Genomic DNA, 11154 nt, shown 5'->3' with positions numbered 1-11154 from the left:
GAGATCAAAATTTAGAAAATAAATCCAAAAAAAAAAGAATGTCATCATCGTAGTCATTTACCTAGGATCAGTAACATTAATGAAATGACGAACTCGTCCCCAATAAGTCGATTGAGGGTAACGAGGTTTTGCTTTTTTTTTAAAAAAATAAAATAAAATAAAGATATAGAAACAGTTTCCAAGGTTACCACTAGATTGTTGTTTGATTTGTTTTCATAAAAAAGCAAAAAAAAAAAAAAGGGGGGGTGGGGGGGGGGGGGCAAAAAACTCACATAGGTCTAAAGGTTGAAAGGTTGACATTGTTTAAAGGTGTTGTAAGAGAATAAAAAACAAATAAAAATTACACTTTCCCACACACAAAGATAAACCACCAATTCACATCTCACATCACATCTTACTTTAAATATACTATGATAAAATATATATATGGCTATTGTAACACACACACAGAGAGAGAGAGAGAAAATTTATTTACAGTTGATGTAGATCATTAACTATATTTCATATACGATGAATAATAATAGAGTGAAAATGCGCTGTATTAAAAAAACCTTTAAATATTATCTATGTACTGTGTACTGCATTTTTTTTTATAAAAAAAATATTGTGTATATATAATGTATGCATGGTGAAGGAAGAGAGTAAGTAAAAAGAGTGTGAGGGGAAAGTTGTATGTATGTGTATGTGAGTGTGTATGTGAGTGTGTAAGGTGTATGTGTTAGTGTGTAAAGTGTGCCTTTGTTTGGTGATGCATGGATGTTTGGAAATTACAGAAAAGGTGGATGAAAATTATGTCCGTGTTTGGTATGCTTTTTTTTTCTTCTTCTTCTTCTTCTTTCCTAACAAAAGAAGAAGGAAGAAGAGGAGGAGGAGGAGGAGAGAAGGAGGAAGAAGGAGGAAGAATTCAAGGAGAGCAGGAGAGAGAGAGAGAGAGAGAAAGAACAAGATGAATATGAAATAAAGAGTGACAGAGGTGGAGCTTTTTCTACTTATTACAAGCCCACCAAACACATTCTTCCCCGTTCGTCAAGCATCTTGTTTTGTTCTTCCTCGATATCCTCATCATCAAGCCTGTTGTAATCTTCCCCCCAGCTAAAGCCCTCCATGATTTGCGAAACACCGAGAATATCAACATCCATACCAACATCATACCACGAAGTTGATGTGTCATCTTCACGAATCAAGCCGGGTGTTGTATCACGATGGAACGGAGGAGAGAAATCAGAGGTTCCAAAGGTTTCATCCTTGTAGCCTTCCTTGAGTGCCGAAGAAATGTTATCAAATGCGAGTGTACAGTGTTTGCCATCCCTCACAACTTCCAGCTGATGTCGCTCAAGGTTAAACTCTGACACGGGGCGATCCAATATAGAAGCAACATCCTTCAACACATCATTGGTAAACAGCATCGGGTTTGACATAATGTCATCCGGTCCCATTCCAGGTCGCAAAATAGCCGATGGTCTCATAGCCATTGCGGATACATTGCTGCCTAAATTATTGGTTGTCTGAGCATATTTTGGCTGTACCTGCATCAAATTACTCATGTTCGTAGTAGTCGTTGTAGTCGTAGTTGTGGTAGTCGACTGCTGCATTGTCTCAATTGGCATTTCAAATTTCATCTTTGCCTGAATTACATTTACTGATCCCTTAGCTTTACTATCTTTCTGTTCAACAGTAGCCGGAACAGCATTGACAACAGAACTAGTCGAAGCAGAAAGTGTCTGCTGTTGGATTTGCTGCTGAGCTTGCTGCTGAATTTGCTGTTGCGGTTGAGATTGCATTTGTTGTGTCTGTACTTGCTGTACTTGCTGTGGTTGTGTCTTCTGTGCTTGTTGCGCTTGTTGTTGTGCGTGTTGTGCTTGTTGTTGTGCTTGTTGTTGCCCTTGTTGTTGCCCTTGTTGTTGCCCTTGTTGTTGCCCTTGTTGTACTTGCTGTGCTTGCTGTGCTTGCTGTGCTTGCTGTGCTTGCTGTGCTTGCTGTACTTGTTGTACTTGTTGTACTTGTTGTACTTGTTGAGCTTGCTGTGCTTGCTGTGCTTGCTGTGCTTGCTGTGCTTGCTGTGCTTGCTGTGCTTGCTGTGCTTGCTGTGCTTGCTGTGCTTGCTGTGCTTGCTGTGCTTGCTGTGCTTGCTGTGCTTGCTGTACCGGCTGTACCGGCTGTACTGGCTGTACTGGCTGTACTGGCTGTACCGGCTGTACCGGCTGTACCGGCTGTACTGGCTGTACCGGCTGTACTGGCTGTACTGGCTGTACTGGCTGTGGCTGCTGTGGCTGCTGTGGCTGCTGTGGCTGTACTGGCTGTACTGGCTGTACTGGCGGCGTAGGGTGACCATGCTGCTGTGGTGGTACAGATTGCCCTTGTTGCTGCGGGGAAAGACCTTCACTTCCATTTTGGGCTAACTGGGCTTTTACAGCATCAATTCGTTCATTCAAAAGAGTTCTAATCTGTTGCTGTTGACTCTCTGTAAGGCCAATCTTTCCTTGGGCAGCCTGTTGAAGAAGCCAGCTACACTGAAGAGCCCTTGGAGGCAGTAGACTAACAATCTGAGGAGATATTCCGCTTAAAATTGCTGCTTGATAAATCATTGCGGACTGTGCCTGTCTTTGGTTGGCTGCCATTCCCATCTGAGCGCTCGCAGCCATAGTAGCATTTGGTGTCATTCCTTCGGATATTTTTGTTGGACTTTGATGATTCATTTGTTGTTGCTGTGCTTGCTGTGCTTGCTGTGCTTGCTGTGCTTGTTGAGCTTGCTGCTGTATTACCTGCTGTTGTTGTAATGCCTGTTGTTGTAACAGTTGATGATGATGAGCTTGCTGCTGTTGTGCTTGTTGCTGTTGTGCTTGCTGTTGCGCTTGCGCTTGCTGTTGCGCTTGCTGTTGCGCTTGCTGTTGCGCTTGCTGTTGCGCTTGCTGTTGCGCTTGCTGTTGCTGGGTAAGTTGTGTCTGTTGAGCTTGATGCGGTTGAATATGTTGCTGCTGTGGCGTCTTCATGTGATCAGCGTTTTGGGAAGCTGGGCTACCTGCTGTAGAACTACGTGGGCCATCTACCGAAACAAATTGATTATTAGGTGTGGCTGCTGAAGAAGATGGAGTTGAAGCGGACGGACTCAAAGCCATATCCTTATCATTCGGTGCTTTCTTTTGTTGGGCTTTATTAGCTGTTGGAGATTGACCACTTGTTCTTCGCTGTTTTTTAGGTGTAGGCATCTTAAGATCAATACTAGCACGTTTTATATTTGTTTGGCTAACAGTTTTTGAAGTTGTAGATGGGCTTGACCCAGGCTGAGGGTGAGCTTCAATGTTCTGGGAAGTCAAAGGTCGCCCATGCTGTTTCTGCTGATTTTGCTGTGCCTATTGTTGTGCGAATATGAGTATGTGCTTGTGTCTGAGCTACTTTTACCTCTGTCTGTGATTGTGCTTGAGCCTGGGCTGCCTGTGCCTGTGCCTGTGCCTGTGCCTGTGCCTGTGCATGAGCCTGGACTGCTTGCACTTGTGCTTGGGCCTGAGCTAGGGCCTGAGCTTGGGCGGCCTGAACTGCTTGAGCTTGGGCAGCCTTCTGATGGGCTAACTGTTGTGCTTGTTGCTGCTGTTGCTGTTGAATAACCATACGAGCATGGGCCTGTTGCTGAGCAAGTTGCGTCTGTTGAGCCTGATGATGTGCCTGTTGTTGTGCTTGCTGTTGTGCTTGCTGCTGGGCTTGCTGTTGTGCTTGCTGTTGTGCTTGCTGTTGTGCTTGCTGTTGCGCTTGCTGTTGTGCTTGCTGTTGCGCTTGCTGTTGCGCTTGCTGTTGAGCTTGCTGTTGAGCCTGGTGTTGTGCTTGTTGTTGAGCCTGTTGTTGTGCTTGCTGTTGAGCCTGTTGTTGTGCTTGCTGTTGAGCCTGTTGTTGTGCTTGCTGTTGAGCCTGTTGTTGTGCTTGCTGTTGAGCCTGTTGTTGTGCTTGCTGTTGTGCTTGCTGTTGTGCCTGTTGTTGTGCTTGCTGAGGTTGTTGCTGTGGTTGTTGCTGAGGTTGTTGCTGTGGTTGTTGCTGAGGTTGTTGCTGAGGTTGAGCTTGCTGTGCCTGTTGTGTTTGCTGTCCCTGCTGTGGAGGCTGACCTTGCCCCTTTCCTTGCTGGGCACCACTTCCAGTAAATGCTTGGTTAGGAGTAGAAACAGGAGTTTGAATTTGATGCTGCTGCTGTTGAGTTTGCGGTTGCTGTGGTTGGAGATGTACTGGAAGAAGCCCTAATCCCATTTGAGCCTGCTGTTGATTTTGTTGTGGTGTAGAGGTGGATTGTGTTGAGCTTGCTCCAGTTTGACCTTGTTGTTGAACAGGTGTACCGTTGATCTGCGACTGCTGTTGTTGCTGTTGTTGCTGTTGTTGCTGCTGTTGTTGCTGTTGTATAATGTGTTGTTGCTGTAAATTAGCTGCACCAACTGCATTTCTGACCCAAGAAAAATAACCGCTGAACTGCTCTTTTAACTTCTGCAAGTTTTCAAGAGTTATAACATATTTGTTCTGAGGAATCATATTAAGTTGGTCTTCAAACATATATTTCATCAAGATAAGACGACGGGTAGCTTCCATATTTGATGTCATAGCAAGGAACACGGGAAGTAGATTATCAAGCTTGTCGTACATAGGCTTCATTTGAGTTATTTGATCGCGAATGGCAGCTTGTTCCTGATCGGATAAATCCTCTAAAAATACTGTACGCCCTAAACATAAAATATAAGCTTTCTTTCTTTCCTTCAAGATATCAATCTAAAAAAACCCGTTTCTCACCTCTACTTGTTCTAATGCCCTCATCTACTTGACGAACAACATCAGCTGCATTATTCCGCTGTTGAAAAGTTACAGCTGCTCTCATAACTTGATTCGTCTGTTGGCCAGTTCCAGCCAAGGCTGGATTTGTGGGTGTTTGAGCTTGATTTTGTTGAGATTGTGCTGCATTTTGCTGTTGCTGCTGTTGCTGTTGCTGTTGCTGCTGTTGCTGTTGCTGCTGTTGCTGTTGCTGTTGCTGTTGCTGTTGCTGTTGCTGTTGCTGTTGCTGTTGCTGTTGCTGTTGCTGTTGCTGTTGCTGATGAATATGTTGCCCTAACACGTCATGATTACCCATTTGCGGACCTTGATGGCCTTTTGTTAAAGTATTGCTTTGTTGCGCCAGCATATTTGGTTGCGGTTGTGCTTGCTGCTGGGCTTGCTGTTGCGCTTGCTGTTGCGCTTGCTGGTGAGCTTGCTGTTGCGCTTGCTGTTGAGCTTGCTGTTGAGCTTGCTGTTGAGCTTGCTGTTGAGCTTGCTGTTGAGCTTGCTGTTGAGCTTGCTGTTGAGCTTGCTGTTGAGCTTGCTGTTGAGCTTGCTGTTGCGCTTGCTGTTGCGCTTGCTGTTGCGCTTGCTGTTGCGCTTGCTGTTGAGCTTGCTGTTGAGCTTGCTGTTGGGCTTGCTGCTGGGCTTGCTGTTGTTGTTGGTTCTGGGATTGATTCTGTGCTTGGGTTTGTTGTTGAGCAGGTTGTCCCTGAGAAGTTGGTTGTTTCTGTTGTGAATTTGCAACTATAGAAGCTGATCCTGGTGGAACAGAAGTTTGTTTCATCATAGTTCCAGGAGGGTAAGAGTTAGCTTGTAAAGGTGAGGCTGAAGGCGCGAAGCTACCGGGAGGTCTGAAATTGGTATTCTGTATGTTTCCTCCGTTAGCTTTAGCTATCGCCGCAGGTATGCCCATACTGATCATCTGTTGCTGTGTTAGACCCATTGTGGCCAAAGTAGCGTTTACGCCTGCAAATCCCTGAGGCCCCGCCTGTTGGTTTTGACCCTGGGGTTGGCCTTGGGATTGGTGTTGGGCTTGTGCTTGTGCCTGTGCATTCTGGATAGCTATCTGACGAGCAATAAACATTTGTAGCTGTTGAGGAGACAGTGGAAGGGTAGAGGGGTTGATGGTGCCATTTACAGCACCGTTTCCTAAGCCCTGATGCACATTTATAGGCATGGCTTGAGGAGGATTCTGTCCAGTTTGGGAAGTCTGTCCATTTGGTGCTGACATTACTACAGCAGCACCAGTAGCAGCAGTTGTTGCCCGGTGAATAGCCAACATCTGAGCATTTTGGGCTTGACCAGCCGCCTTTATTTGTTGTTGTACTGGTAATTGTGGTGAAGATTGCTGCTGCTGCTTTTGTTGTTGCTGTTGTTGTTGCTGTGGCTGTGGCTGTTGCTGTTGCTGTGGCTGTGGCTGTGGCTGTGGCTGCTGTTGTTGCGGCTGCTGTTGCTGTTGTTGCTGTTGTTGCTGTTGTTGCTGTTGTTGCTGTTGTTGCGGCTGTTGCTGCTGTTGCTGCTGTTGCTGTTGCTGTTGCTGTTGCTGTTGCTGTTGCTGTTGCTGTTGCTGTTGCTGTTGCGGTCGAGACATCATTGTCTGCTGATAAGCATTAGACCTCAGCTGTGTCTGTCCGACAATTGTAGGTTGTTGGTTGGGATTTAAAGGAGAAGCTAACATCTGAAGTTGTTGCTGTTGCAATTGCTGTTGTTGTAACTGTTGTTGCTGTTGCTGTTGATGTTGGTGGTGTTGCTGCTGTTGTTGCTGCTGTTGTTGCTGCTGTTGTTGCTGCTGTTGTTGCTGCTGTTGTTGCTGCTGTTGTTGCTGCTGTTGTTGCTGCTGTTGTTGCTGCTGTTGTTGATGCTGTTGTTGATGCTGTTGTTGATGATGTTGCTGTTGCTGTTGCTGTTGCTGTTGCTGTTGCTGTTGCTGTTGCTGTTGCTGTTGCTGTTGCTGTTGCTGTTGCTGTTGCTGTTGTTGTGGTGGTGGTGGTGGCGTTTGCTGTATTTGAGGTGAGCCTATTGGCTGTTGTTGGGGATTTGGGTTTATCTGTTGTTGAGGTATTGCTCCAGCCATGTTTGGTGTTAATTGGCCATTTTCACCCATGGTTGGAGGATTTCCAGCTGCACTAGCTTGGCTCTGATTTTGCATTGTAACCTGACATTTGATTTGATATAGTTTTCGCGCATAGGCCAGAATATATTGATTCTAACCAGTGGAATAAAAAAGAAACGAGTCAAGAAATCCCGCCGTGACACATCGGGTGATTTGCTGCACCCTCATCCTCTTCAATTCTTACCTTGCTGGTACTTCTAGTGTGAAGAGTGGCTTCAAAATTCACTGAAGCTTGATGAATGTCATTTTCTGAAGTAGTAGGTGACAAATGTCGGAGAGCTTGTCCACTGCACCACAATACTATTGTAAGTCAAGTGAACTGAGAGCGCGTGCTTGGCCGTAAGCCAAGGACGAAAAAGGCCAAGGCCGAAAAGACATGCATGGCAAAAAGATTTGGTTTTATAACTTACAGTCTAGATACAAAATGAGCTCTTTCTTCTGTTTTCATATCATCACGCCAGTTAGGATTTGGCTGGGATTCAGCTGTGATTCCCATGCCATTAGGTGTTCCCATTGCCTGTGAGCCATTTGGGCCATTCAGATTCGGGTTCATTGTGATGGAATTGTGGAATCTTTGGGCTTTTTTAGGCTTTTAGGATGCGGCAGCGTAATCTACAACTGCGGAAGGATCAAGTCTTTTATTTTGAAAGAAACCCTTGTGAAATAGTGGGAAAAACGACCAAAAAAGGTATTTTTAAAAAGAGTATAGAGTGATTAAAAAAGAAAAATGAAAAAAAGAAGCAGACGGAGAAAGGGCATCAGAAAAAGGAGAGACCCAAAAGGTCCCCCATCCTACAAAGCCGCGTCACATAAGTGCGTGACTCCCTCCCCTAATTTCTATCCATGTGGCACGCCAAAATAAGCAACTGAGCACCCCCTCTTTTCCTTTCTCTTTTTTATTTATTTGATTTTTATATGATTTTTTATTTTTTATTTTTTATTTTCATATCAATGACGCCTCGACAGGTTCGCTCTGTCCAGCAGTGCGCGCCGCCCGTCCTCTCCGTCGGCGGGTAGTAAGTGTAATAAACCGTGGCATTGGACGCACGTCAAGGTCTGGGCTTACATTTGCAGACGCTTGAAGGTGCTCGATCCACAACACTTGTTCTTCCTCCAATGATGATCTGATAAGCATTTGCGGTCCATTGCTCACTCGTAGTCGGAACACATTTCTGTATTTGAGATAATCTGGCGCTGAGCCTGCCTCAGCCAATTGCATTGAATAAGACCATACTGGCTTCATTCCCTCGTATGGCTCGATCTTGTAGGCATGAATTGTGGTTCCCCATAAGACTAGATAAAGCTTCCTAATTGACAATGTCAGAGGTGAGTATGAATGTGTGGGAGTACAAAGGAGAAATAATAATACTTTTTGTAGTAAAAAAAGATAAAGTGAAGTAATTAAGTGAAATTGAATGAATTTTCCACATGGCAAGAGTCAAATCCGTCAAATGAAATAAAATGAAATAAGATCCAATAATGATTACTTGGATATTATACATAAACTAAGCTAAGCCAAGCGTGTGTGTGCATATAAAAGTATAAAAATAAACATATGTAATGTATACTGTATATACATAAAAACAATGGTCACCATGACTACCAATAAAGTATAATCGGTAACCATGACAACTATAGTTAAAAAATTTACTCACTTCCATGCTCGGTCTTTTGATTCAACCTTGGGCCGTTCCATTTCGCGTTTCACTCGTACAAACCCCATCTTGAAGATAGTGCATTCGTATTCCGGTAGGACTTCTCTACCCTCTTCCTCTCTTGGCTCTACTGTTCGCTGTGAGAGGTAAGCTGGGAAAATTGATGTCCAGGGGTGAATAGGATCATCGTAGTGTGGTGGTTCGAGATCTATGTTATCGTCTTTTGGTTGTTCTGATGGTGCTTCGGCTCCGGGTTCGACTTGTTCGGATGCGACTGAGATGGGTATAGACACCGAAGAATGAGAGGATTGGGAATAAAATCGTAACTTGTTGAGGACAAAAGGCCATTGAGCGCTTTTTTTACGCTGCCACGGCATGCCGGCGGCTGTGAATAAGAGATTGTTAGAAAGACGTCCGAGTGTTGGTAGATGATAAATGGTTTATTTTTATTTTTTGAATTGGCTAGGGTGTGTAAAATTGCTCTATATTATGAGACTCTTAGTTTACCTAGACAATTGACAGAAGTAGAATCACTGCTTAGCATAGTTGAATGAATGTATATATACAATAATGAAGAAAATGATGAGGAAGCCACAGAAAAAGTGGAGTGGAATGAGATTGGGGGTTAAATAAAGACAGGAACGGGGACTTGATTTTGCTTTGGGTTGGGCTATTTAAATACTTTTTTTTTATTTTTTTTGGATTTTATGATTTTTAGGTACAAAATATATTTATATAAATATTTATATATATATATACATATATACATATACATATACATATACATATATATGTGTGTGTGTGTGCGTTAGTATGTACTTATAACCTTTTATGTATACCAGTGAAGAGAAAGAGAAAGATCGTAATAGGGAAACAGAGTACTATAGAATGTTTCTACCCGCTTTTTTGTCTTTTCTTTCTTTTATCGCCTTGACAACAACCCTAGTTTGGTAACTCGTAGCTATTTATTTCTTTAGCTATTTTCTTTTATGATTACATGTTTATTATTTTTAGTATTGGTATTAATACTAATGCTAATGTCAATACTAGGACTGATATTGCTGTTGCTATTATCTGCCTACTCATCATAAACACTTCTTCAAAGCCCCCCCCCCCCCCCCTTTATTATAAAGATATATTTAGAGATTTAGGCATGTAATGTACAGCTGAAGATATGGGCAGACTAAAAGTTAAAAATAATAATAAAATTATTATTGTTATTGTTATTATTAATATTATGATGATGTCTTTGGCTTATTTTATTTTTCTTTTGGCTATACTGACTACCTCGCGATCCGTAAAGGTTTCGTCAGTGATCATAGAAAAGAAGTAGACAGTTACCAGCATCCATGGGTATACTTGTGCCACGTAGGACAAAAGGGAGAGATGCATGTGGGACTCGAGTCAAATAAAAAAATATTAAAATAAAAAATAACAAGACTCCCATGCCAACCTGTACTCCAGAGTGAAAAGAACAATGAATCATGACTAATACAGGCCTGTATATTTTTTTGTAATTCTTTTTTTTTCATTCTTACTAGATATTATTTCTAGTAAAATAAGGTCAATAAAGAATATGGTTGGATCCAATTACAAGTTAATTCAAAAGAAACCAATCGAAAGTGACAAAGTAAAATTGATCACTTTAAATAAAAAAAAAAACAAAAAAACAATGTTTACAGGATTTATAGAAAAGGACAAAAACTACATTTATTGATTGATTGATTTATTAACCATGCTCACAGAACCACCGAAAACAGTCTGGTCCCCTTACCTCTTTAAATTTAAACAATTAAGCATTATTTTTTGTATCTTTTTATATATATATACAATTTGTTTACCTCCAACCTGCTGTCATCTTTAAAACGTTTCTGGACTATCGTGCTTATATAAGACATATGAATAAAGATGTGAGCTAGTCTCTAGAATATCTCTTTGTACTCTCGGTAAAACTATTACTATTATTACTTTGAAAAGAAAAAATGGAAAGAAGGAAAGAAGGAGGTATCTTGTGAAAAGATGTACATTATTGTAGATTTGTAGAATTTTCTTTCTACGGCAAAATTTAATTCAAAAGTATATATGTAGTCTTTAGACTAGCTGAATTGGACTGACCCAATTAACCTGTTCTAGAGTATGTCTTAAGATCTTCAAAGACCAAAAGGTACACACATTTGATGATCGCAAAGAAAATCTTTCTTTCTTTCTTTCTTTCTTTTTTTGGTCTTCATTTGATTGCCAAGCCTTGAATGACCGTCGGGTAAACTTCATTTTGGGGGCAATTCCCATAAGAATGATGACACAGAGACACATATTCTTTTTTTATATATATATATTTATGTTTTACACTGTAGCACCTATTTTCATAAACACAAGTACACCTTTTTATTATTAGTATTTTTAAAGAGTGTACGCCCCCTCGCGGTTGATCTTCCGTCTAGGTGACAAAGGATCGACGTAACCAGCCTGGCTTATCGAAAACGAACGGCCAGAACCAATTTAGGTTCTCCATTTGTTTGGACTCTATTGGGAAATCAAAATTTTGAAGAACCCTAAGAATAAACATATATTACATTAATAGCATTTGAAAATAAAAATCCAAAA

General features: G+C 42.0%; 2 protein-coding genes across 2 annotated transcripts in view; both read right to left on the bottom strand.

Moving 5' to 3' along the window:
• The window catches only part of PHYBLDRAFT_162528 (hypothetical protein), a gene marked incomplete at both ends in the record, with an annotated part of 1153 nt that extends 853 nt beyond the window's left edge, over positions 1–300 (bottom strand). Inside the window, 2 exons of the mRNA XM_018434640.1 lie at positions 62–131; positions 273–300. Coding sequence (XP_018297500.1) covers positions 62–131; positions 273–300 — 98 coding nt within the window. The remainder of the gene's footprint in view (positions 1–61; positions 132–272) is intronic.
• Positions 301–7838: 7538 nt separating this feature from the next.
• Positions 7839–8927, bottom strand: PHYBLDRAFT_58504 (hypothetical protein; the record flags this gene model as incomplete). Its single annotated transcript, XM_018440336.1, has 2 exons — positions 7839–8202; positions 8551–8927. 2 exons carry the CDS (start codon positions 8925–8927, stop codon positions 7839–7841), a joined length of 741 nt encoding a protein of 246 aa, XP_018297499.1.
• Between the last annotated feature and the right edge of the window lie 2227 nt (positions 8928–11154).

This window comes from Phycomyces blakesleeanus, assembly GCF_001638985.1.
Source record: "Phycomyces blakesleeanus NRRL 1555(-) unplaced genomic scaffold PHYBLscaffold_2, whole genome shotgun sequence".
Lineage (NCBI taxonomy): Eukaryota > Fungi > Mucoromycota > Mucoromycetes > Mucorales > Phycomycetaceae > Phycomyces > Phycomyces blakesleeanus.
The sequence above is the reverse complement of the archived record's forward strand: the minus strand, read 5'-3'. Positions and strand labels throughout refer to the sequence as shown.